The sequence below is a fragment of the Diadema antillarum genome, unplaced genomic scaffold, assembly GCF_040938485.1.
Source record: "Diadema antillarum isolate AM-2024a unplaced genomic scaffold, OU_Dant_1.0 scf00000064, whole genome shotgun sequence".
Lineage (NCBI taxonomy): Eukaryota > Metazoa > Echinodermata > Echinoidea > Diadematoida > Diadematidae > Diadema > Diadema antillarum.
Genome location: NW_027270953.1, coordinates 79,406 through 104,187, shown reverse-complemented (window position 1 = coordinate 104,187; position 24,782 = coordinate 79,406). Strand labels below are relative to the sequence as shown.

The 24,782-nt window shown below is 38.8% G+C and overlaps 1 protein-coding gene across 1 annotated transcript; it reads left to right on the top strand.

Moving 5' to 3' along the window:
- The first annotated feature begins 636 nt into the window (after window positions 1-636).
- On the top strand, window positions 637-22,658 carry LOC139716342 (poly(A) RNA polymerase GLD2-like). The gene is made up of 15 exons (XM_071627890.1): window positions 637-754; window positions 2,843-2,940; window positions 3,324-3,888; window positions 8,612-8,726; window positions 10,521-10,606; window positions 10,697-10,702; window positions 11,487-11,550; window positions 12,137-12,203; window positions 14,600-14,645; window positions 15,717-15,756; window positions 16,530-16,658; window positions 17,879-17,925; window positions 19,033-19,155; window positions 20,660-20,792; window positions 22,513-22,658. Exons 2-15 carry the CDS (start codon window positions 2,861-2,863, stop codon window positions 22,656-22,658), a joined length of 1,647 nt encoding a protein of 548 aa, XP_071483991.1. The 5' UTR covers window positions 637-754; window positions 2,843-2,860.
- Window positions 22,659-24,782: the final 2,124 nt, after the last annotated feature.

Here is a 24,782-nt window from a genome sequence, read left to right as displayed (position 1 = left end):
TGGTGGTGGTGGTGGTGGTGGTGGTGGTACGTGCGTGCGCGCCATATGGGTGGGGGCGTGGGGTCAATAGTAGGCCTATTCGTGGCTGGGATAATCATGGTGCCCCCTCCTTCCGAAGGATGAGGGGCAAGGTACCATTGACCATTGAGGAGAATTTGGACGGATCCCTCAGATAGTCATGAGTTTGGGTACCTGGGTAGTATCTTCCCCATTTTTCTTTTTTCTTTTTCTTTTTTTTTTTGAAGAGCCAAAGGTTAATGAGAAATACAGAGGTAATTTAAAAACTTTCATGAAGATTAGGGATAACAAGTGTGTATGGGGTGCATTGATAAAAATAAGAGAGAAAGAAGGGGAGGAAAAAGGAAAATTAAAAAGAAAATGAAAGATTAGGAGGAGGAGAGTGCCGCACTTTTGACAGAGGATAAAATCAGTGATACGAATGCCACAAGGCTATGTTGAAAAGAAATTTAAAGCTCCCCGGAATAGTTCGTCGTGGATTAAAGGTCGTTCGTTGTGCATGCCTCTATGATCCTGTCTGTGCATGGTGCTGTGTGTAGTGCAGTGTGTGTAGGGATATGTGTGTTAGTTGTCTGATGACCGTCCCGTCCGTGTGAGCGCTGGAGATAGCGACCGGTGCATGCATTTTGTAGACGAAGAGGACGATCTCATCTCAAACCTGAGCCCGTGTAAGATCAGATAAATTTCTTGATTTCCAGGAGACTCCGATGAAACGACACTGTTCACTATATTTTTGGTAAGTGATTTTGTCTCACCAAGAGAAAGCCTCATAAAGTAATTGCCAGCGGCAGTGATAATCTATGATCGCTGAGTTGAGCTGAGTATGAGATGCCATGCCATCGCTCAGGAAGCCCCCCACACACACCACTGCACTGCAGCCTTTTCCGCCCGTGTAATCTGTAGCGCGTAGCGGTAGTGGACGTAAATGTTGAACTTCGCTCCTCAATGCAGAAAGCAGCTAGCAGAGCAGAGGCGCGCTTTATTTAGCACTGCCGCATACGCATGCAGTAGCGGTAATCACTTAAGACAAATTTACTGACTACAGTGTCGTTCAAGGTTCGGATTGCACGGGGAATCCCACATCCTCAGAAACAAGTAACCACAAATGTGCATACTGAATGTAGGTAGGGCCTACGTGCGGTCTGTTCCAGCAAGCTAGCCAGGCGTTTGCAGAGACAGTGGTTGATGATGGTAAAGCAGCAGTGCAATGCAATGGCGATGGGGCAACTTCCCGTTCGCTGGAAATTAATTATTGCGCAATGTGGGGAAGGCGGAACATCACCCATCTGGCCATCAGTCATCCATCAGCAAACCAAAAGAGTGGAAAACAGAGCCTTTGAAATTATTTATGTCAGGGTCTCCCTATTTCATATAGAGCTATATTTTACTCCATAATCATGGTAATGACTAATAAACAAAGACCAGGAGTCCAGGACCATCTACAACACTCCAGTACATAGTCTAGATTCTGTCAAAGCAATATATTTTGAGACTGAGTGAGTGAGCAGTTTCAGTTGGTCTTTTGAGTTTCATACACCAACCACCAACAGTCTACTAGCTTGAGTGAGAGTGACATCATGTATGTAGACCTACTGTCTACTGCAGAAACCTAGCACAACATTTGATGTCTACTTCACCATAGTCGTGATAGTCATACACACTGCTACTAGTTTAGTGCTAACACTAGTTCCACAGAGTGAGGCTGTCACTTTACGAATTTAGGGTCGGGCAATTTAGAGCGTAAAGAGTTTGTTTAAGGCATCTGCATCTAGCATCTTAGCTGAGACCACATGACTTCCTGTTTCACTGATGCAAGGCTGGTAGTGCAGTAGTGGTATGTACGTGTACAGTGGCTGGTAGACTTCGTCGACACTAGCTAGCAATTCAGCAAGGTCTTGGTCACTACAAAGTTGGTATCACTAATCAGCCATGTAAGTTTATTGTACTGCCTGCAATTCAATCATAACTCGCATCTGCCAAAATATTACTATAATGTAACACATACCAGGTTTTTGTTTGTTTGTTTTTGTTTTTGTTTGTTTTGTTTTGTTTTTATCCCTCGTGGTGATTATTCATACTGGTAATGTAGTACTTCAGTATGCACAGATTTGATCTATTTTGGTGATAGTTACAGGTCAGTTTGTGTTTCTTTGTCATGTTTCTGTGTGAAGGTTTTCTGGAGTCCTATAGCTTTATTACCAGAGTTCAGTTATAACTTATATAAGTTTCCCTTTCTTCTCAAAACCAACTGCTTCTAGGAAAGGGCCGATTGTATTTAAAATGGCTGAAATGTTCTTCAAAATCTTCTAGATAGGGTAGGTTGACATTGTAATTGGAGTTTTAATTTTTGCATATTCATGTTTTACTGAGTGTCAGACTGTGTTCAAAAAAGTTCAAGCAGCTTGTGTAGTAGACTTCCCCTCAGCATAGTATCCCAAGTATTAAACTGCATGCGGTGTTACAATGCAACACACAACAGATACCCGGTAAAGGTTCTGTCTTGCATTCAAGATCGTCTATGGTCATGATGTTTCATTTGGTCTTATTCGGACCCGCTCCCTCCCCTCCATCTTCTCCATGACTCCTCCCACTCTTTATCCTGCATTTAGACTAAGGACCTGTCTGCATCTCTGGTACCGTCAGGAAAGAACCCCTCTTTATTCGAGAAAGAGAAGCTGTTCCTGTTGATTCTGCTATATCTCTCTCATGCCTTGGTCTTAGTAGCACAGTAGCACACACTAACAACAAACAAGGCAAATATATTATGTTACATATAGTTCTCTCTTTTTTTTTTCTTCTTTACAAATGCCTCTTTCACGAACAGGGCTCGCCAAGCATCAAGATGTCTATACCCTCCAGAGATGCCCGTCGCTGTGGCTTAAAGCGAACGTTTGCAAACAGGGATGTTGCTTCCAGAAACCCGTAAGTACTAGATTTAAGAACAATCCCCTTCCCCCACCCCACCCCCCCCCCCATCCCCAGAAAAAAAAAGATAAAATAAAATGAATTGAGTCAGATGCAAGCAACTGAATTTGAATGATATCAATAAGAATAGGGTGAGGGAAACAAAATGGGCTAAATCTCTATACAATTGTGTACATGCGAGATAGTAACACCCTGATTCAGTACAAAATGTTAATGTGTGGTTTATAATGCAGCAACTTGCAGTATTGCGTGTGCATAAGATACATTGATGGTCATCTGATCAGAAGTAAGATTATTACAGTACAAATTTTTGCAGAAGTTTGTATTAGAGATTTATTACTTCCTGTGAGAGTGTCTATCATTCTAATTTTCTATCATAGCTACCATGATGGATGGATGCCCCCTGGTAGGTCATTGAAGAGAATGGGAATACCGCTAGAAAACCACCAAATTGCCCCAGGGCCACGAAAGATGCAACGCCTGGACCATCATCGGTCTTACTCCACGTCTTCAGTGCCACCATCGTCGTCATCATCTTCACCATCCACGTCATCATCGTCATCCACTTCATCGTCATCGTCTTCACCGTCATCCTCGCACTCACCGTCAGTGCGTGACACACCACGAGAATTTACCAAAAGTGCTGCACTTAATAGCAAGAGGACAATGTCTGCATCGGAGGTCCAGGACAGAACTCGTGATTCTAAGCAGAGTGTTTCAAATAATTACAAAGGTTTGCCCAGGAGTACTGGCACTCATAAGAGATTCGATATACATGACAGCAGCGTATCCCAAACATCAGATGCAGTTGCAGCCAGTAAACTGAAGAAGAACACCAATGAGTTGAGGACGGAAGGAGCAAACCCCAAAACAGAACAGTCAAACAAGGCAGCTGGTACTAGTAGTGCTTCAAAGGCAAAATCGGATCGTTTGCACTCAGAATTGGTGAGTTTTCTATCAAAGTACTGTAAAAGTGGAAAATTTCGTGCATTTGAAAACTTTGATGTACGTCAGAAAATTTGCTGTGATAATTGAAAATTTTCAGGCTGTGTCACAGATATCGCAATTCCTTATTTGAGAGAGAATACCCTGGTACTGATGTGAAATTGTGTTGTACTTTTTGGGGAAAAAAAAGATCTGTGGAAATTAATGTTCTTGTGTAGAAAAAAAATACAGAGTGCATTGACCTCTTCTTCATTGCATAGATTGTTTTATAATATAAAGTTGTTTTATGACCTCTTCATCGAGCTGGTGCCCTTTACAAGTACACACATTATATGCAATTCCACTCTGTATTCAAGTTGTTTTTAGTAAACATGGTCACGTGGTAAAAGATTCAGTAGAATTGGCATAAGATTGAAAATGGATTTTCAAGCTTCATGCTTTTTTTTTTCAGAAAACAGTGATATCTCTCACATCCACAGGTATGCATATCAAACATATCACACAGGATGCGTGTGTCACATTGACTACCAGTAGTACACAAATCTTCTTTGAATTTACTGTTTTGACATGAAGTCCGGAAGAATTACTTGTATCCTTCAGATCAGATCATTATGACTCTGTTGAAAATCTAGTAACAATGATTCTCATGGGAGAAGATGGTGTAAGATATTTGGTCATTTTCAAACGTGAGTGACACGACAATCTGAGAGTTAGAAGGGCACATATCTTCCCACCTGGAGGTTATGAATGGATCATGACTACCATTTTAGGTTCAGTGTAGGACTGGCATGTACCATTACCAGTTGGATTTGAATTCTCCAATTAACAAGTAAATTATGATTAAAAAACGATGCGTGAGTGACACGACAAATTTCGGACATGGGTTTCTGACCATTAACGGTTACAGCTGGATTCGTGCCAAAGTAGTACTCCAAGAGAACCAAGAGTACTAGTGCATGTACATCAATAGTGTACCTATCTAACATATATTATAGTCACAATCAATCCCTCCATCTCTGCTGTAAATGGTTCACCCTTACATGCCGTGAGTGACACGACATCCAAAACGTGAGTGACACGACAAGTGCAAAAATTCCATAATTATCTCAACAATGTAACTTTTTTTGGTATTATGTTCATGGTAACTCTGCACTAATAAACAATTTCTATTCTAATGAAAACTAATGCATACATTTTTAGACTTCAACAAATGTTCAGTACATAATTTTGCACTATGAAGGATTTGTTTTACTTTATTTCTTCTACACAATCCTTTCTAGGATGAGAAAAGTCTGTTTAGAAAATTTTTGGAAGCAAACAAACCATTTGGTTTGTTTGCTTCCACATCGGCTTGAAGCTACTAAAAGTGTTTGGTTGTTGTTTTTTCTTGTTGTTGGTTCATTGTGGGAGAAGGACTACTGCTGTGACTTCATTCTGTTCTAAGAATGGCTCTCCTTCGCTGCACTCAAAGAAATTTTAATGGATTCTTGTCTTTTCAGAAATTTCATACTCCAAGCACTAGCCTCTTAACAGATCGTAAAATCTGACCACAGTTATCACTTTTCTGGATTGCTCAAAGATCAAGGCAATAGACTGCATGGCACATGAATGTCTTTGCTTGTTCAGTACAAAATGATTTCTAAAAGTACAAAACACTTGATTCTTTTGCAAAGTAATAGTAATTCAGGACGTAAATGTTGCTTTGATACAACATTATATTTCTACAAACCAAAATACAGTTGCTAGAAGGAACAAACTGTAGACTCTGAGGAAGGGGTATTTCCAGTCACATTCCTTTTCATTTCCACATTATTTGAATGATGAAACATAAAATCATCATAATAACTGGATTGAATAGTAAATTGATAATGTCATTTGTATGCCCTTAACACAACTTGCATAGGATGTCATGTTTGAGCACATCTCTCTTATCTGACAAAATGTGTCGAGATGGCTACCAGTCATGACATGGTCAGATATTCACAATGTAAGTTGGAATGTGTTTCACAGACAAGTCAGACAGCAACTGATCATAACAGGGATGTTTCTGTTTCTCTTCTCAAACAATGTTTCAACTCACAATCTTGCCAACACAGTGTAATCACTCAGCATGATATGCTGTTGCTGTTACATACAGAGTTGTAGGTAACATCAATTGCCTGAGAGTTTCATGGTAAAAATATATCTATAGAAGATCGTAATGGATGCAGAAGATTGGTCAAAACCTTGTTGAACAGTGCACTTATTGCTGATGAAAGTCTCACATCAATGTTTAATAAATTATGCAAGGGCTCGGGCATTCATTATGACAGATATCAATATTGCAGTGTAGAATCCAAACTATTACTCTCAATCATAACTTTACCTTTAAATACTTTTTCTACGAATGTGTAATGTCTGCAGCATGGCGATGTAATGTCCATAGCACTTTTTTTTAAATTGAATTATGCAGGTTTTTAAAGAACTGTGTGGATGTGTTGTGTGATATCACACTTTCATAGCTTTGCATTTGAATTTAGAACAAAATTTGACCAAAACACTGTTTTCTACCAAAACTTGTATGTCAAAAATAGTATGGACATGGCACTTTGAAAGAGGTTGAAATTTGAATATATATATATATATATATATATATATATATATATACATTATTTTATTTTATCAGATACCAAGGATTAATCAGCTGAAAGTCATTTTATAGTGAAAATTTCTACTTCAGAAGATCTACATGCAAATTTTGCCAAATATAAATATTTTTTAGCAAAAGACACACTATTTCAATAGCTGAAAATTACTGGGTTTTTTTCTAAATTGGACCAAAAATTGTTATATCGGTTTGCTATGACCCTTCCTAAATACTATCCACTGTGAAACAAAGTTGTTTCTGGATATTTGTTTATTATTTTTGTTTTTTATTCTTGGGTTGTTTTTTCTAGTGGAATGCCTGCATGTAAAAGATACGGTGCCGATTTCAAACACAAACACGCTGTAACATGCAGATGAACTCATCATAACCAGACTATTCCTGTTGCAATGGGCAAATTTGAAAATAGATAGGAAAAGCTACAGGAGGCCTACTCTTACGAGGGATGACATTTGATTATATTCATTGTTTCCATTTAGTATAATGTTTTGATGATTAGTCACTGTCCTGATTTGTGTACATGTACAATATGATATCGTGAGTGACACAACATATCGTGAGTGACACGACATTGTGAGTGACACGACAGAACTTTGACTGTAGATTCTGGCTTTACATATTACAAATTGGACAAAGTTACTACACATGAAATAAGGTATTATGAAACTGTATTTGCTCCTGTATTGGGGTAATTTGATTTTCAAAATACACAGCTCTAGAAAACTTTTTATACAAACGTGAGTGACACGACAACCATTTTTGAAAACTTTGAAGCCCTCATTTGTTCTGAAAATGATTTCTGAGAATATGTAATGCTATTCAGGGGATAAATACAATACTAAGGTTTTATCTTATCAACAAATACTCTTCAAATACAAATATTCTATCATGATTTGCAGTATGTGAATTTCGATGCAAAAATACACATTTTATGACATTAAATTACCCAAGTACAAAATTTGCTGTATTACGAGATATAATAAATTATTTTACGTAATCTTTATGGAAGAATATGGTCTGAGATATCTAGTTTCAAAAAATATTGAAGCCTATTGATTTCTTCCAAGTTTTGATTTTCACCCTCATGTCCACTTTTGTTTGAAAATGGCCATTTACTAAATCATTAACCTGTGACATGATTTGTGTCATACTTTTGTTTACAAACCAGGGGAGTTGTGATGATATAACATAACCACCTACTAGGCAATTTGATTTATGTGTGTGATTGTTTTTAGTATTGCTGATTAATGTCCACATTGGCTGAAACTTATGATGTTCTTCTTGTTTTATTTTATTCTATTTATAATGAATCAACTATATGGAGTTACATTGCTTTCCATAGGTGACCTGTAGGCACAGGGAGACTTTGTTTTCAGTTTTGCGTCTGGAACACATACCAATGATATATCTATAGTATGATTGTATTTCTGTGAAGAAAAAAACAAAAAAAAATAGTTGGTGGCATTTATAGAATTTATCAAGTATAAACTCTGTGCATGAATTTTGTCTACTATTATGTTTGTTTTCATGGTACGCGTACATTCAGTTCATGAGATAAAAATTGTTGCGATACAGTACATGTTCAGTGTATGGTGTATCAAAAATAAAGTCCTTGCCTGGGGATACCCTTTAAAGGGATGGTACAGTATTGGTGGAGATGAGAATTGGGCTTTTAACATTTCGCAAGATACCAAGAAAACACTTTTGAAATAGTACAGAGCATACCATTTTAAGAGGAATTCAAAGTTTATTTGATGAAAATCGGGTTTGGCATGACTGAAACATCCAAAAACAAAGTAAAACAAGCAATCATAAAAAAAGTGTGGGTCCCACACTTATTGGAATCGCTCTGTTTTGGATATCTCAGCCTTTTCAAAACCAATTTTCATCAAATAAACATTGAATTCCTCATGGAATTACATGCTCTTTCATATTTCATAAGGGGTTTCTCATTATCTGACCAAAAAATGTTAGAAACCTGAAATTAGGTCTCAACCAAAACTATACGATCCCTTTAACACTTGTTGAGCAATGATAAAGCATTTATACAGCGTATGATTTTGTTTCTTCTGTCTCCAGATGTCAAACAAAATCTGGACATACTACCAGGAGAACAAGCAATCTGAACAGCAAGCAATAGCAAAAGAGTGCATGAGGAGTGAACTGGAAGCCTGCATCAGACGTCGCTTTCCGAGTGAGTCCCTTTACATGAAATTTACCTGTAAAATCATGAAATTTTAACAAACATCCAGACCAATCAATAGTGTCCTGCTCTAGATAGAGTCATCATATGGCCGATCATGTATTTAGGCTGTCAGTGAGTTACGATGGACAAGTTATTCAAGTGACGGTAAAACAGATGTGATGTTGCAGGGTGGTCCATGAGGGGTTTTAGCATGTCACTGCAACATGCTCAAATTCTTGTGCAACATCCTCTATTCTTGTGCAACATCCTCAAAAGCCAGCAACATGTTGCAACATCCTCAAGAATTTGCAACAAACTCAAAATAAAATGTATTCAAACATGTGAAAACCATGTGCAAAACATAAGAAATATCAAACTACCTGGTACTTAAGATATTTATGTGCAAAACATGAGAGAACATTGAATGTAAGTAGCACAAAAAGAGATAAGCTGCGAAATGTTGCGTACTATGTGCTTGTGATGTGCGCTCTGTGCACATACAATTTCTGCAGTATTCTCAGTTTCTGAGCTTGCAACATGCTCAATTTTAAAGTTGTGGACCACCCTGATGTTGCAGATTGTGAAATGAAAGCCATTAATACAATCGGTGTGGTGAATATTCCATAGAGTACTGCCTATTGAAAAGAATTCCTCGATTTACTTCTATAAAACAAGTCCTGCTGATTTCACTACAAGTTATGAGAGCGTCTTGTACTGTCAAGCAAACTTTTATCTGGAATGGTCAGAAAGCATCCTGTGAAAAGTAGTGATTTCTTCTCTGACTGTATGGTATGTGGATCATCAGATGTGAGCAGGGAGAGGTAAGGGCTTAGAAGGATACATCTACAGCGTGTATAAGATAAAAACTTTAATATCAAAAGGTATGTTTTGATATGATATCACATCATATTGTGTCATGTTTTCAATATTATTACTGGGCACTCATCTGTACAGTGGTGTACAATTTGACAATTTGGTGCATTTTGTCAGACAAGGCCCTCAAGTAAAAGTAGTGCTCAACTGGTAGCATTGATATAAAGTCATCCAAGGTGACATTTGATTGGCATTGTTAATTATGTTTCTTATTTGCATGGCTGTGAGGTATTTCATACAGTCTTCCTCACTATAAACATGACCACTTTTGCTTTAAACAGGGTTCCTGTGGTCATAATGGAAAACCTGGAAAAATCATGGAATTCTGAAAATGTTTCTTCAGGCATTGAAAAGTCATGAAAACTGCAGATTTAAAAATACCTAGATCATGGAAGAGTCATGGGAGTTTATAAACTTGTATATTCTTTTTTTTTCTTGTGATCTTCTTTTTTTGCAATGTTATTTTGTTTTTAAGGAAAATATTTCATAAAATAAAATTGGGCCAACTCGTCCACTACATACAGTGTGGATGTAGTACACACACCTTAACATTTTATGTGGACATTAGTTATCTAATAGCAATTTCCATTTATTTAACACCAACCACTTAGTTTCTTAAAAACATTCTCTCTGTAAAAAAGAGTCTTGGATTTCTAGACTTTTACATTGAAAAGGCATGGAAAAATCATGGAATTCAAATTTTTTTTAAAGTGCAGGAACCCTGTTGAAATGCTCCCTCCCTGAGGGATACCAGAGATGTTATGTTTTCAGGTTGTCCATCCTTGCATTCATCTTTGTTCATTTGCATATTAACCCTTTGTGTGCTTTGAATGCTGATTGGCACAGAAAACCCCATAGCATTGTACACACTGTCCAAAGTCCCTGACACAGAAAGGGTTAATCTCAATCTATCCACTCCTCTGTGTACAGACTCTGACCTAATCCTCGGCGGTTCCTCCATGAATGGATTTGGCAGCAAGTCTTGTGATGCTGACCTGTGCTTGTGCCTCTGGGATGTAAGTAGGAACAAAGACAGCGAGTTTTCATCATACCTGCCGTGCTAAAGCCAAAACCTTATCATAAACAAATAAGCCATGCACTGAGAGGCTCTAGTTCAAATTATGGATGACAAGGAAGAGGGAATAATTCAATTTCTGTGTCACCGAGAAATCCATAATTTCACTTGTTGCTTGAAATAGTGCAGGATGTATTTGTTTTATATCCCTCGAATGAAAATATGAAAAGGATAGTAAACTTGTTAAAATTGAATTGTTTACATATTGCCAGGCAAATGAAGAGTGCAATGTGGTTGACATGATTATGGAGCTCTACCTCTAAGGCCAGTACAGATAGCAATTTCATCACAATATGTATTGTCACATTTTTCTCTATCAACATTTCATCTTCAGCATTGTAGCAATGTTATGTTTGGTCACAGGGCACTATGTAGACCGGTCACTGAGCCGGATTTCATTAATGAAGGACAAAGAAATAGTGTTAATAATGTTGAATAGCAAGAACTATAATGGAAAGATACACTTCCTGAATCCACGGAAAAGTGTCTTCTGGGATATGATAAGGTATAGAAGACAAGTTTGACCTATTATTCAGACTGGTTGCTTTGAGGGGTATGATACTGAAAGCAAAAGGCCAAGGTAATGCATTATCCAGTTACGCTGCTTCTTCTTCTTCCTCTTCTTCTTCTTCTTCTTCTTCTTCTTCTTCTTCTTCTTCTTCTTCTTCTTCTTCTTCTTCTTCTTCTTTTCTCTCCTTCTCTCTCTCTGTCTATATGTAGAGCGGATGTGTTATAAAAATGTATTTTGCAGTATTTTTGTTGTTATCGATGAGAATCTGTTGTATTTTGTAATCTTTGTCGCCCATTTAAACAAAATACAGATTTCACCAAGCGCATCAAGGAGTGTCCTGCCAACGCTTAGGTCCTACTTACAGAGTAAAATGTGTAAGTATCAAAGGCTTATTTTAAATAATTACTTTACTTTGCTTTAGAAATTTTTTGTTCAAAGATAAAGGGACTAGAATGAAACATCCGTGTTGTCTTAAAAAGCCAAATGCTTTGGATGCTTTTATTTCCATGTACAGTGTGAATAATTTCTGATGTAATCTATCAAAATTATTTATTCTGCATTATTCTTTGCTAAGCTAGGCATGTCCTATGAGTGAATGACTGTGATTTATCGTGACTATGCAACTGTATAGTTTTGATTTTGCAGTGGAAGTATAATTTTTAACCCAATCTTTTTATGTTTATTGGAATGATTATGTAATCATGAGTTGCAGCATTTATTCTCTTTCTCCCTCTTTCAGTAAAAATTGCTGAAGTACGAGTCGGGTCTCCAGTACTTTTATTATAGTGTCGGCTGAGAATGATAAGGGCGCTACGTTGCCACTAAAGCCATAGTGTTCGATAATGCCCTTCTCATGCTCAGCAGACGATAGACGATAAGAAATAAACAATAGCGCTGTCTTTGAGATCAATTTTAATTTGATCTTGTATTTTATATCTGACTCCCGTCTTCCTCATGCAGCTAACGTCCTCCTAACCAACATGAAGATCATCTTTGCCAAGGTTCCTATCCTCAAGTTCAAGTATCACCACGGGTTTGTATTGAAATCTCAGATTTTCTTTTACATTACATTGCTGTAAAATGAGGAATGTTCGCATGCATTTTAATTTTGCGAATTTCGCAAGAGCCAAGATTCATGAAATTAAAGTGCATGTGAAAGTTCTTGTCTACACTATATGCATTGAATGTTAGAGGCAACTCGTGAAAATTTCATGCCGTGAAAAAGGCCATCGGCTCCAATTCACGAAAATTTCATGCCGCGAACATATCATGTTTTACAGTACTTCCCTCAGAGATGTCTCCCTTGATAGCATTTTTGTTTCATCAGTTTCATCAGAGAAACTAATTTGCAGTTTCATACTATGCTCATCTATTAAAAGGAGAATATGTAAGTCTCTCCAGTTGTAGAAATGATATGTAACACAGTAGTATCTTCCTGGTTACTGTATACGCCATTATATTTTAATAGTGAGTCTAATTTTTCGTGAGTGGTTAAATTTCCCACAGCGTAGCAGAGTAATGAATTGAGAAATGTATTTGCGTGCATCGCATTCATGTCCAGATCAGCACTGATACTTTTGTGAGATTTGTGAATAGCACCTGGCTTGCAAAATTTGCAAAAATAAAAGATGTAGAACTTACACAGTACTCTTTAGAATCTCCCTCCTTTTTAATTTTGTGGTGACATGTTACATATGGTTTGAAGAGAAATGATATCTATCTATCTATCATTCACTAATTTATCTATTTGCTGATATCTTTTTTATCATGTCTGCCTAGCTATAGTTGTGCATATATTATTTTTGAAGAGTTGTGAGGATTATTGTTTGGAAATTAAAGGACCTTAAAAGGTTGTGAGAGAGTAGTACACATCATTTAAAACCATTGATTTTTAGCTCACCTGAGCCAAAGGCTCAAGTGAGCTATTGCGATCGCCCTTCGTCCGGCGTCCGTCGTGCGTCGTCCGTCGTCCGTCGTCCGTCGTCCGTCGTGCGTCGTGCGTAAACTTTTTACATTTTCATCTTCTTCTTGAAAACCCCATGACCGATTTTCATCAAACTTGGCAGGTAGCATCCCTAGGGGGTTAGGAACTCAATTTGTTAAAATGGGCACCATTCCCCACCCAGGGGGCCCCCAGGGGGGCCCAAACCCCCCAAAATTAAGGAATCTGTAAAAAGCTTCTTCTCTAGAACCAGAAGTGATAGAGCTAAGTTAATACTATGAGTTAGTACATTGATGACTGTAGTTTCAAGTTTGTTCATGGCAGAATCAGGGGTGCCCCCCTTGGGACCCAGGGGAGGGGGGTGGGGAAGGGTTCTAATGGGGCCTAAATTGTACATTTTCATCTTCTTCTTGAGAACTCCATGACCCATTTTCACCAAACTTGGCAGGTAGCATCCCTAGGGGGTTAGGAACTCCATTTGTTAAAATGGGCACCATGACCCACCCAGGGGGCCCCCAGGGGGCCCAAACCCCCCAAAATTAAGGAATCCGCAAAAATCTTCTTCTCTAGAACCAGAAGTGATAGAGCTAGGTTAATACTATGAGTTAGCACATTGATGACTGTAGTTTCAAGTTTGTTCATGGCAGAATCAGGGGTGCCCCCCTTGGGACCCAGGGGGGGGGGGGGGTGAGGAGGGGTCCTAATGGGGCCTAAATTGTACATTTTTATCTTCTTCTTGAGAACCCCATGACCCATTTTCACCAAACTTGGCAGGTAACATCCCTAGGGGGTTAGGATCTCAATTTGTTAAAATGGGCACCATGCCCTGCCCAGGGGGCCCCCAGGGGGCCCAAACCCCCAAATGAAGGAATCTTTAAAAATCTTCTCTAGAATCAGAAGTTATAGAGCTGAGATAATACTATGAGTGAGTACATTAATGACTGTAGTTTCAAGTTTGTTCATAGGAGATCCAGGGGTGCCCCTCTTGGGGGTAGGGGGGGGGGGTGGTTGGAAGGGTCCAAATGGGGGCCTGAATTGTACATTTTCATCTTCTTCCTGAAAACCTCATGATGGATTTTTGTCAAACTTGGCAGGTAGCATCCCTAGGTGGTCAGGATCTCAATTTATCAAACTGGGCACCATGCCCCACCCAGAGGGCCCCAGGGGGCCCCAATTCCCCCAAATTAAGGAATCTTGAAAAAATTGGGCCCTTATTGTACATTTTCATCTTCCACTTGAGAATGCCTCGTCAAATTTTGGTAGAGCTGTGAATAATTTAGATTAGTGACTGCGTGAAAGGTGAACTTGCGATACTCAGGTGAGCGCTAGACCCGCGGGTCTCTTGTTACTGATGTCTGACCATTGATTGCTTCCTTAAAGTGATTCATGTATTCTGATTTGTTATTCTACAGTTCTGTTGTTCTGTCCTGTACGTTTCATTGTACAAGTTGTTCTTATTGTTTCAATGCTTTTGTTTGATTGATTAACAGGGATGTGGAGTGTGACCTCAATATCAATCACCTCACAGTGAGTATAAACAACAAAGATGACAACTGTTAGAACAATTGGTGTGTTTCTACAGAACTCCAAATTCGTGGTCTATCAGATTCTATCCGATAGGAGGGCCTATGGAAATGCACCAGTATTGGATTTTTCAGCTTCCGATAGCCACCAAAATTCTGATTATGGTAACCGCCTCATGAGGTAGTTCTTTCCGGGTGAGTTCCCCGTTTCAGCGCTGTGGAAACATGACGGGTTCAATAATCCAGTATAGCTGATGTGAGGTCATGGTATGACCCGGAAGTTTTATCTAAACTCAATCACCATTGACATGATCATGCTCCATCAGACAGTGCCAAACTAGACTGCAAAAACACCATCCAAAACGCAATTGAATCCATCAGTCGGCAAATCATAACAGCCGCCATGATGAAGGTTTATTTTCCTACAATGCACTAGACCAACTTTCCAGACATCCGGTCACATCTGCATATAGGCGTAGAATTGGATTCTAACCGATTATACGCTTTCTGTGGAAACAGGCCGGGTCTGCATTAGTGTGGTATTTAATTTAGAGTTTACAAAATTCCAGGTCTGTGATATTCTCTTGTGGAAATACACCAATTGTTACCCTTTGCATACAAGATTTCAGTGATTGCCTTCATTTGAACTGAATGTGCCATGTGTCAACCCGTTCAATACACGATCTTGATATCCCCATAGGATTTGTAAATGTCGCCTCAGGCACCCGGTAGGAGTGGGTAAAATCTTTTGAAAATTGCCCTACCTCATAGGAAGTAAGTTAACTCTGATACCAACTTCCAATTTGACCAGTTACTGTAGCAGCAACAACAATGACAGCAAAACTCCTGAAAGGAACTTGATCAAAGCCATGTTAGTTGCTGTAATGATATGGTTCTGTCTTCATACATTGGTCCCCTAGTAAAGGGTAGCTGTTTAAACAAGTCTTCAGTCAAAGTCTTTGCCATGTACCATAATGATATAATTTGCTCTGTTAGAACTTGTTGAATACAATTTTTTTTTCAGACCTAGAAATGGTTTTATGGTAGAATGTGTTCTCACTTGTTCCTTGTCTAGGGTGTTCGCAATACTGCCCTTCTTCAGTGCTACTCTAAAAGTGAGTATGAAACTATTTGTAATGACACTTATTAATTACCCCTTCATCCTTGACAGGTCTGTATTATGAGATGCTTTGCATTAATTGCAGCTGAAAAGAAAATGTGATTGCCATGGTTACAAGCCCGTCAGTAATCAATCAGCTATGACTATGAGAGTTGTTGCTATGGTACTTTTATTTTCTGTTACTTGCAAGTATGGCCAAGCATCTCATGTAATGGGTTCCCATATTTGTTGGTGAAATGTCAATTTTTGACATTTTTCAAACAGCAGGCCCTACTCGTGTTGAAGCACAGACATCAGAGTGAAATGATGCAGTTGTTGGAGCTGGGTGCTTCAAAGTGTCCTCGTCTTGGGGCAACTAATGCTCACTGTTAGGCAAGAAAAATGAATTGGCACCGAATGTCCATTTGTGCAAGTTGGAGAAACATCTTTTGTAAGACCTTGTTTAATTGTTTATAGGAAAGGGAGACATTTATCATTCCACATTTGCTTTGTTTTTATTGTTTTGTTGTCTTTTTTTGTTTCTTTAACATCATTTGTCTTTTTGCTTTCCTATACACTTGGATTGTTATTGCTACTATTATACTGGTGTCATTCATTCAGTTTTGTTGATGATGTATTGAACAATGAGATTTTTATTTCTACATATACTGGTGTCATTCATTCACTTTTGTTGTGGATGTATTGAACGATGAGATTTTTATTTCTACATATACTGGTGTCCTTCCATCATTCATTCATTGAGTCATTCTATCCAATGTTGCTCCCCAGTGGACTGGCGTGTGGCTCCCCTCATCCTCCTCATCAAGCAATGGGCCAAGAGTCGGGGGATCAACGATGCCAGCCAGGGCACGCTGTCCTCTTACTCCTATGCCCTCATGATCATCAACTACCTCCAAGGTCAGTTAATGGTCACTTCACTGCAGGCATGGCTGAATTTCTGACCATCAGAATAATGAATGGAGGTCACAGAGCTGCCAACTATTGTAAAACATGATATATTCGCGGCATGAATTTTTCGTGAATTGCAGCCGACGGCCTTTTTTGCGGCATGAAATTTTCGCAAACTGCCACTGGCATTCAATGCATATAGTGTAGACAAGAACTTTCGCGTGCATTTTAATTTCGCGAATCTTAGCGCTCGCGAAATTCGCAAAATTAGAATGCACGCGAAAATTCCTTGTTTTACAGTATTATATTTTCAGTGACCTTTTTTTTTTCATATTCAAAGTAAGATAATACAACCTTGAAATGGAAACAGAAAAATGTCTGAAATTCTGTTAGTTTGCTTGGCATTTCTTTTTTTTTGTTGAATATGTGACAGTGTTCAGTCTTCACATTTTAAACCAAGCTGCATATTTTTTCCTGAATTTTGGCTGAATTTCTGACCATGAGAATAATGAATGGAGGTCACAGAGCTGCCTAATATTATACTTTTATTTTTTTTTGTTCATATCCAAAGTAAGAAAATATGGTTTTGAAATGGAAACGAAAAATGTATGAAATACTGTTAGTTTGCTTGGTGAATAGCATTCTTTGAACATTTGACAGTATACAGTTTTCACATTGTTAACCAAAACGCAGAATTTTGTGCCTGATGTTGATGTGTGTGAATGTTCCTTGCAGCATGTCAATTAAATCTATATATACTGTATACGCCATATATTTCGCCAGTCTAAATTTTCGCGAATCGGGACTTCCCGACAATTTTGCGAGTGGTTAAATTTGCGATGGTGGAGTCCTGTACTTAACTGTCACATGTATACGCATACGTCACAATCATGTCAGCATTAGATTCAATATTTTCGCGTGTTTGTAATTTCGCGAATAGCAGCTGACTTGCAAAATGCGCGAAAATAAAAACCTCACGAAATATTCGGCGTATGCAGTAGTAGACTCTTATAAACATTCCTTTATATCTGAATGTTTCAGTAGGCAGTGGATGATGTTGTTTGTCTGTGTAGTGGCGTATTCAGTCAAGTGCTGACTATACCTGCTGCTCTGCACTCTGTATACTGGCTGTGAAGTCATTTCTGTGGCCTTGAGGTTAGAGTGTTTGATGTACACTGTAACAGTGTATTCTAAAGCTGCCATTCTGTGTTTCCTGGTTTGATTTCCAGTGGGATGCAAACCTCCTGTCCTCTCTTCACTACAGTCTGTGCAGTCGGTAAGTCTACCTCTTCTTTAGTTACGTTCAGATGGTGATCCTTAAAGGACAAGTTTACCTTCATAGACATATGGGTTGAGTGAATACAGCAATTTTAGTAGAACACATCAGTGAGAGTTTGAGCAAAATCGGACAGCCCGTTCAAAAGTTATGAATTTTTGAAGTTTCTGCGCAGTCACGGCTGGATGAAAAGACTACTATAGCTTGTGATGTCACATGAGTACAACGATATAAAGAAAGAATAAAGCAAATTCAACGTATTTCCATTTTTCTCGCATAACAAAAGAACACTCGACTTCTCTCTTTCAGAAGGCAGGGGGAATGATATTACCCTTAACATACGTCAGTAGCAAGTCGAAGAAATTTGCACTTTATTCAAAAAGTAAAGTTTTGTGAAATTCTCTTTTTATTTTCCTTATATAGTTATACGCATGTGACATCATACACTGTAGTAGTCTTCTCATCCAGCAGTGACTGCGCAGATACTTAAAATATTCGTAACTTTTGAACGTATTGTCCAATTTTCCTCAAACTTTCACTGATGTGTTCTACTAATATTGCTGCATTCTCTCAATCCTTATGTATATGAAGGTGGACTTGTCCTTTAATCTCTAGTATAGCTACAAATGTATCTTCGAGGGTAAGCTCTAGCCCCCTAACTTTGACACGTGTTCACACGTCGAAGCTTTTCTTCGAAGGTAGCTATCCTCAAGGACAGGGGCGGATCCAGGAATTCCGTAAAGAGGGGGCGCGTTTACAAAATTAAAGGGGGGCGCATGCACCCCTCCCCCATTTTTTTCTATTTATTTCTTTTGTTTCAACAAAAAATAAAGGGGGGGGGCGTGCGCCGGTTGCGGTCCTCCCTGGATCCGCCCCTGTCAAGGATACGTCCACTTTTACTGGAAATGCTTTCTGTAACATAATTATGCCAAATCACACTACTGAAAGATAGAGTCAACTTATGCTAATGTGGGTATGGCCTTCAGTGCTGTATTGTGTCCTAGTCGTCCAGATGAATCACGAAGTTGAAGACAGTATGACCTCATGTCAGCAAACATCCTCTTGAAAATCATTTCTCTTCTGTTCATCTTGTCATCGTCTAACCAGGGTGACGATCTGTTCAAGATGCCAGCAAATATACGCCACTACGTGCAGAGGCTGTACGATGGAAGGAAACCTCGCAATGCCAACCAGTCTAGGAATACTCAGGGTCTCTTCTCACTACTCAAGGTATGTCCTCATCCCCAAATCTGCAATTTCTTGGGTGGTAGGTTAGAGTTTTTGAGGATATTTAGGCTGTATCGTCACCCTTTGCTGGGATCCATACTAACTAACCATCCTGATATTCTTGACAAGTAACATTTTTATCATTAGTGTCTGTGAGCCAGAAATTTGATATAAACAAGTTTGATGAAATCTTATTGTCTGTGAATGCATATGAAAAACTTACTGTGCTGTGATTGGACAAGAAAGAACCTGACATTCTATCTGCCATTGACAAGCAATCACACACGTGCTATCTGTTGTCTAATGGATATTGGATGCAATAATCTTTTGAGTTGTATTTGCCCCTAGAGTTTATGTGTGACACCATGTTCAATTTCCTTTGCAGGATTTTTCTATCAATGAAAGACTAAGAAGTCAGTGAACTTTTCCAATTGTGATTTTGGCTCGTGGGCATTGAATATGAGATACATGTATAAACTAGAAAAGCACTCTGAGAGCAAAGACCTCCGCCGTGCAGCTACTTTCCAATGATGATCTTGCTCTTCCATAGAGATCAGTGATTTCCACCCATACGTATGCATGCTGAAAAATCGTCCGATTACCCAGTATAGAATCCTTTGTTATGTCATAAACCCTCAGCTGCATGGCACGCCTCGCCCTAGCAGAAACTAGAGCACGCACTTTAGTGCACGTATGAAAACCTTATAAATGCGCAGCTTGAACTCCCAAGTTCATTGACCCTTCCTGCCAAAATATCGAAAATCCTTCATAAAATCCATAAAAATTTCCGGATCACTACCAAAATGTAATCATCTGTTCCTTGCGTCATTCTCAACCTTTCCTGCAAGTTTCATCCAAATCCGTGCACAACTTTTTGAGTTATTTTGCACACAGACAAACAAACAAACAAACAAACCAACGGTAATGAAAACATAACCTCCTCCCTTGGCGGAGGTAATAAATTATATTTTAAGGTCAGAATTGTGAGGGAAAATGACAAAGTCCTGAAGTGCGTAAATATATTGATTACATACTAATTTTTAGACCTGAATTTTGAGTTTGTTGTTACAAAAATTTGTTATAACCATGTTCATTTCAGCACGAGTGCACTGTATACCTACATCAAGGCTCAACATCAGCGTTGGCCTGGGGCAACCAGAAGTAGTAAAGATATGTTTTGGTGGCCTGATCAGGCCACCAAATTTTATTGTCGGGCCACGAGAAGAAAAAGTTAGTGTCAAGCCTTGCCTACAGTGATCCCTTTAATCCTGGCATGAAAATGAAAATCTGCCAATATTGGGGTAGTAACAATAGCAGGGCCCTTTCCAGAAGATTTGTGTTAACACTGAAGAGACTCAACTTACAATGTAGTTGACCTATATATAAATAAGGCCATATTGATAAGTGATGTCTGAGTATCATCAGTCCGTTTGTTTGTTTGTTTGTTTGGTTTTTGACAAACCCCCTTGTGACAAAGTTTTCATTCACCTCCTCCCCTTCTTGACAGGGTTTCTTTGAATATTATGCCAAATTCCACTTTGAGAGCACAGTGATCAGCGTTCAGCAGGGCGACTGCTACTCCCGTTTTCTCATCTCGCCAGACCACCCAGGTTGGAAGCAGAGATTTATCTTCATCGAAGGTGAGCTCTCCAGGGATCCTGACTGTCTGAATTGTGACCTCACAATAGTCTTTGATGCATTTCTGTGACAACTCTCTGCCTGATTGGCCACACTGTGATTTGTTGTTGAAGATCAGTATTTGGGAGAACCAATCAAAACAGCTGATAGTCCCAAGATTTATTATTTAAAAAAAGAAGCATTGAGCACTGAGAATTAAGGGTTTCTGGGACGAACACTGAACTAGGGCTTTCTATAGCTTAGTCGGTAGAGCACCGGGCTAGCAATCCGGAGGTCTCGGGTTCTAATCCGGATGGAATCCCATTTTCTTTGCTCATTTTTCCACTAATTAAAAAAAACAAAATGAAAAACATGTCTTGTGAAAAAATGACAGTAAAGTCATATTCTGTATGTAGTGCAGTGTTGATTGCCCCTGCTATTACAATAATAACAACCACACTTATTGTCTTATGTCTTCTTTAATTTTTTTTCAATTTCAGTTTATTTTCATATTTCTCACCAATACCACAAAAAAAGTATACGATTATAATATACCGTAAAAGTGGAAATTTTCGCGGTGTTGAAATTTTCGCGCATTTCGCGCAACCAGAAACTACCGCGGAAATAAAAGCATGCGAATATTTTTGCTAGCCATATGTTCCTGTGCGTCGTGTCTTGATTCCGCGGAATTACAAACACGCAAAACTCTCCTTACCCGGCCAAGCGCGAAAAATTAGACGCACGGAAAATATCCACTTTTACAGTAGTAAAAGGCATAAATTAGATGAAACTTCAGCAGAATATACAGCATTAAAATGTCTAGCTCTAATTGAAGCCAAGTCAAAATTGGTGTAGTGTGTCTAGGATGAGCATTTGATGATGCTATTCAAGAGAGTGCTTCCTACATGTGTCAAACTGTCAGTGAATATCATCAACGAAAATATCATATCACATGACTGTAGTGTTGGATTGTGTGATATAAGAAGTTCAAGTTCATAGGATGATTATGTGTGTTCTTCAAAGTATGACAATATCACATCTTGACAGGGATGGACTTTAGTTCATCGAGTACCATGTAGAGATGGCAAGCACATTTATAACTCTTATAATGTCAGCAGACTTGATGTCAGCTTCTAAATCTAACACAATACTTGTATACAAAAACTTGTTTGAGTATTAAAATAATAACATTAGAGAGAGGGCTTTCTTCTGAATTTCTTCTCATTTGGAACCAAAAGAAGTCAAACTGTCCATCCAAAAGCTGTGAAAGTCAAATCTTGTGTTGTTTTGTATGATATGAGCAGGATGACCTCATTCGCTCAGTAGCTATTGTCAGCAGTATGGTGCTTTTTCCTAACCACTGTAAGTTTTTCAAAGCTTACTAGCAAGAATAAGATGTTTGTGTGCTTGTGAATTGTAGCAAGAGTTCGCACACTTATTGCAGTCGCAAGCGTTAGCACATTCAGCAAGCGCTTGCGCATTCAGCAGACGTTTGCACATTCAGCAAGCAGTCGTGCAACACATGAGACAAAATACAGTGTATTGCTCGGCCACCAACAACAGCAGCCTATGGGGAATCGATACATCAGCCTGTGCATTTTGTTCAGTATGCTCTTGTATTGTGCAGTGAAATTGAGCGCGCAAGGATATGCGTTTTTTTATGCACGGCTGAAATGTCCTCTAGATATAAAAATTGTATTTATGGTTCCCTCTTTTCTCCACATCTCTGTCAACACTACACAGAGCCGTTTGATGAGATCAACACGGCCCGCTCCGTCTTCGACTGGTCTCGTTTCCGTCAGATCGTGGAGGCCTTCGAGGAGACCCACAAGTTGATTCTATGCAAGTCGGACAAACTCGACATCAGCCACATCATCCACCCCAGATGATTACCGCTTCCACCCCGCCCCGCCCTGCCTCGCCCCGCCTCGCCCCACCCCTTGGCTGGTACTCCTGCAATATGCACTGAAGAGACACACCATTTTTCCCTCGCCCTTCTCTCTTGCCCCCCCCCCCCCCTCCCCAGCTGATCGTTGTGCGTCTCACAGTACGTCTGTCAGTGCGTCCGTCTCTCTGTGTGCGCCTGCCTCCCCTTCCATCTTTCTCTCTGGCTGGCTGGCTTTGTGTATGTACGTACTCTAGCATGTACACATAACGTATGTATGTATGTATGTATGTATGTATGTATGTATGTATGTATGTATGTATGTATGAATGTATATGTGTATGTGTGCATGTATGTGTGTATGTATGGATGTGTATGTATGTAGGTATACATACATCTATGTATGTATGTGTGTCAGTCTGTGTCTCCACTGTGGTTGTTACTAGAAGGACATCGTACCTTGAGGGTGAGTGCAACTCAGCTTGACAATTCTTGACTCCAGAATATTTCGTATCTTAAAGTATTTCCATTGATATGTTTTCGTGCATGTCAATCTTTTTTAAAACCAGCTTTGACAATGTGACTGCTGCTAAAACTTTGCTGTTCTGTGATTAAACTGTGAGAGACAATGCAAATTCTATCGTGGTGTGACCATATATCATGAGTCGAGATGTAGCTACAATGTATATTATCACTTTCATAGATATATGCAAATGTTTGGAATATAGAGTATTCTATAAAATGCCAAATTTTCTTCCTGTCAACGGTAGTAAGAAAAAAAACGCTGGTTGATTGTAGACTTGATAGGGGGAAATATTGGGGCAAAAGGGAAAAAACAACAGAAAAAAAAAAAAAAAACCAGAATGAATTGTGTGTTAATGTCAATGTATGTGCTGTAATAATATTCAGCTGAAATAATCTCAGAGGATGGTTTGATGTTCATGTCGATGTACGTTGTAGAGTCCTGCACAGTGCAGGGCCATGCCATGGTACGCGTCCGTAGAAATTTGAGATATGTATATTGCAAGTATGCCATGATGCCAGCGTGTGTACAGATCTTAAGAGGATTATAGAATAGATTTTGTGGGACCACTGATGAGTTGTATGCATAATGACATTCCTTGCCCTTTTGGCAAGATTCACAAATTTTCTGTTAATAGATCCATGCAGAATAATTAATATTTCTGCCCAAGTAGAAATGATTCATCCCCAGAGAAGTAACTCGGTAATGACATATTGGACTGTGCTGCAATGTATGCAGAAAATAATCAGTATTTTATATAAAAAAGACAAAGTCATACAGCTAAGATAGTCACGAGGTATTACAGGAAGATAAACAGCTGAAGAGTTTATCATCAGTGCTTTTTGATATGATAAGAATTCCTGTATTGTTTTTTTTTTTTTTTTATGGCCTAGTAGCATAAGCTTTACTTGTTGTGAGATATTTACCATTTGAAATGGTCAGTGGTGAGCACTTCCTTTTTGTATTCTTTTAGTGGAAATTTATTAGTTTACATTCTGATACTAAATAGATTATAGACTTTGAACTGACAAAAGATTTATGCCAGAGCCTTATCGCATAATATGCTAATATCCCAATTATGACGCAAGACAATTTCCTTCTTTTTTTTTACTGATATGTGAGAGCCTTATTACATGAAATCATCCAAACATCCCAATCGTGATGCAACATGATTTCCTTTCTTTTTGTTGTTGGAGAAAAAAATCATGTCATTGATTCATTACATTTAGCATTTCTGATAAACTCAGTCATAACCATTACCTCTGGCAAGCTTCCGGAATGTTGGTGTTGATAGCATTTTAGAGGGCCAATTGGTGTTTTCTTTTTTTCACCACCAAGAGCGCTTGATTTAATTTAAACAAATTGGCACTAATTCATTGTTTTGTTCGCTGCATTTCGTAACTTGCTGTGTCTCTCAATGTTGTGGCCCTTATATGTAAACCTTGCCATTTTCTATAAAATTTTGACTGAAGAAGAATGTAGGCTTGATATTAGAAATGCATGTACCTAATGTCAAATCAAAGTAACGATGCTTGTAGCAAGGAGAAGTGTGTGCTCTCCCTTCATTTCTTTTCGTCAGATGTTTCAGAAGTGTAATTCTTCTCT

Excerpts from the sequence above, each read along its gene's own strand:
- LOC139716342 (XM_071627890.1), top strand. The coding sequence starts at position 2,861 with ATGTCTATACCCTCCAGAGATGCCCGTCGCTGTGGCTTAAAGCGAACG. Across the intron at positions 3,889-8,611 it reads ATCGTTTGCACTCAGAATTG|ATGTCAAACAAAATCTGGAC; the intron begins GTGAGTTTTCTA and ends TTCTGTCTCCAG. Across the intron at positions 15,757-16,529 it reads TCTTCAGTGCTACTCTAAAA|TGGACTGGCGTGTGGCTCCC; the intron begins GTGAGTATGAAA and ends GTTGCTCCCCAG.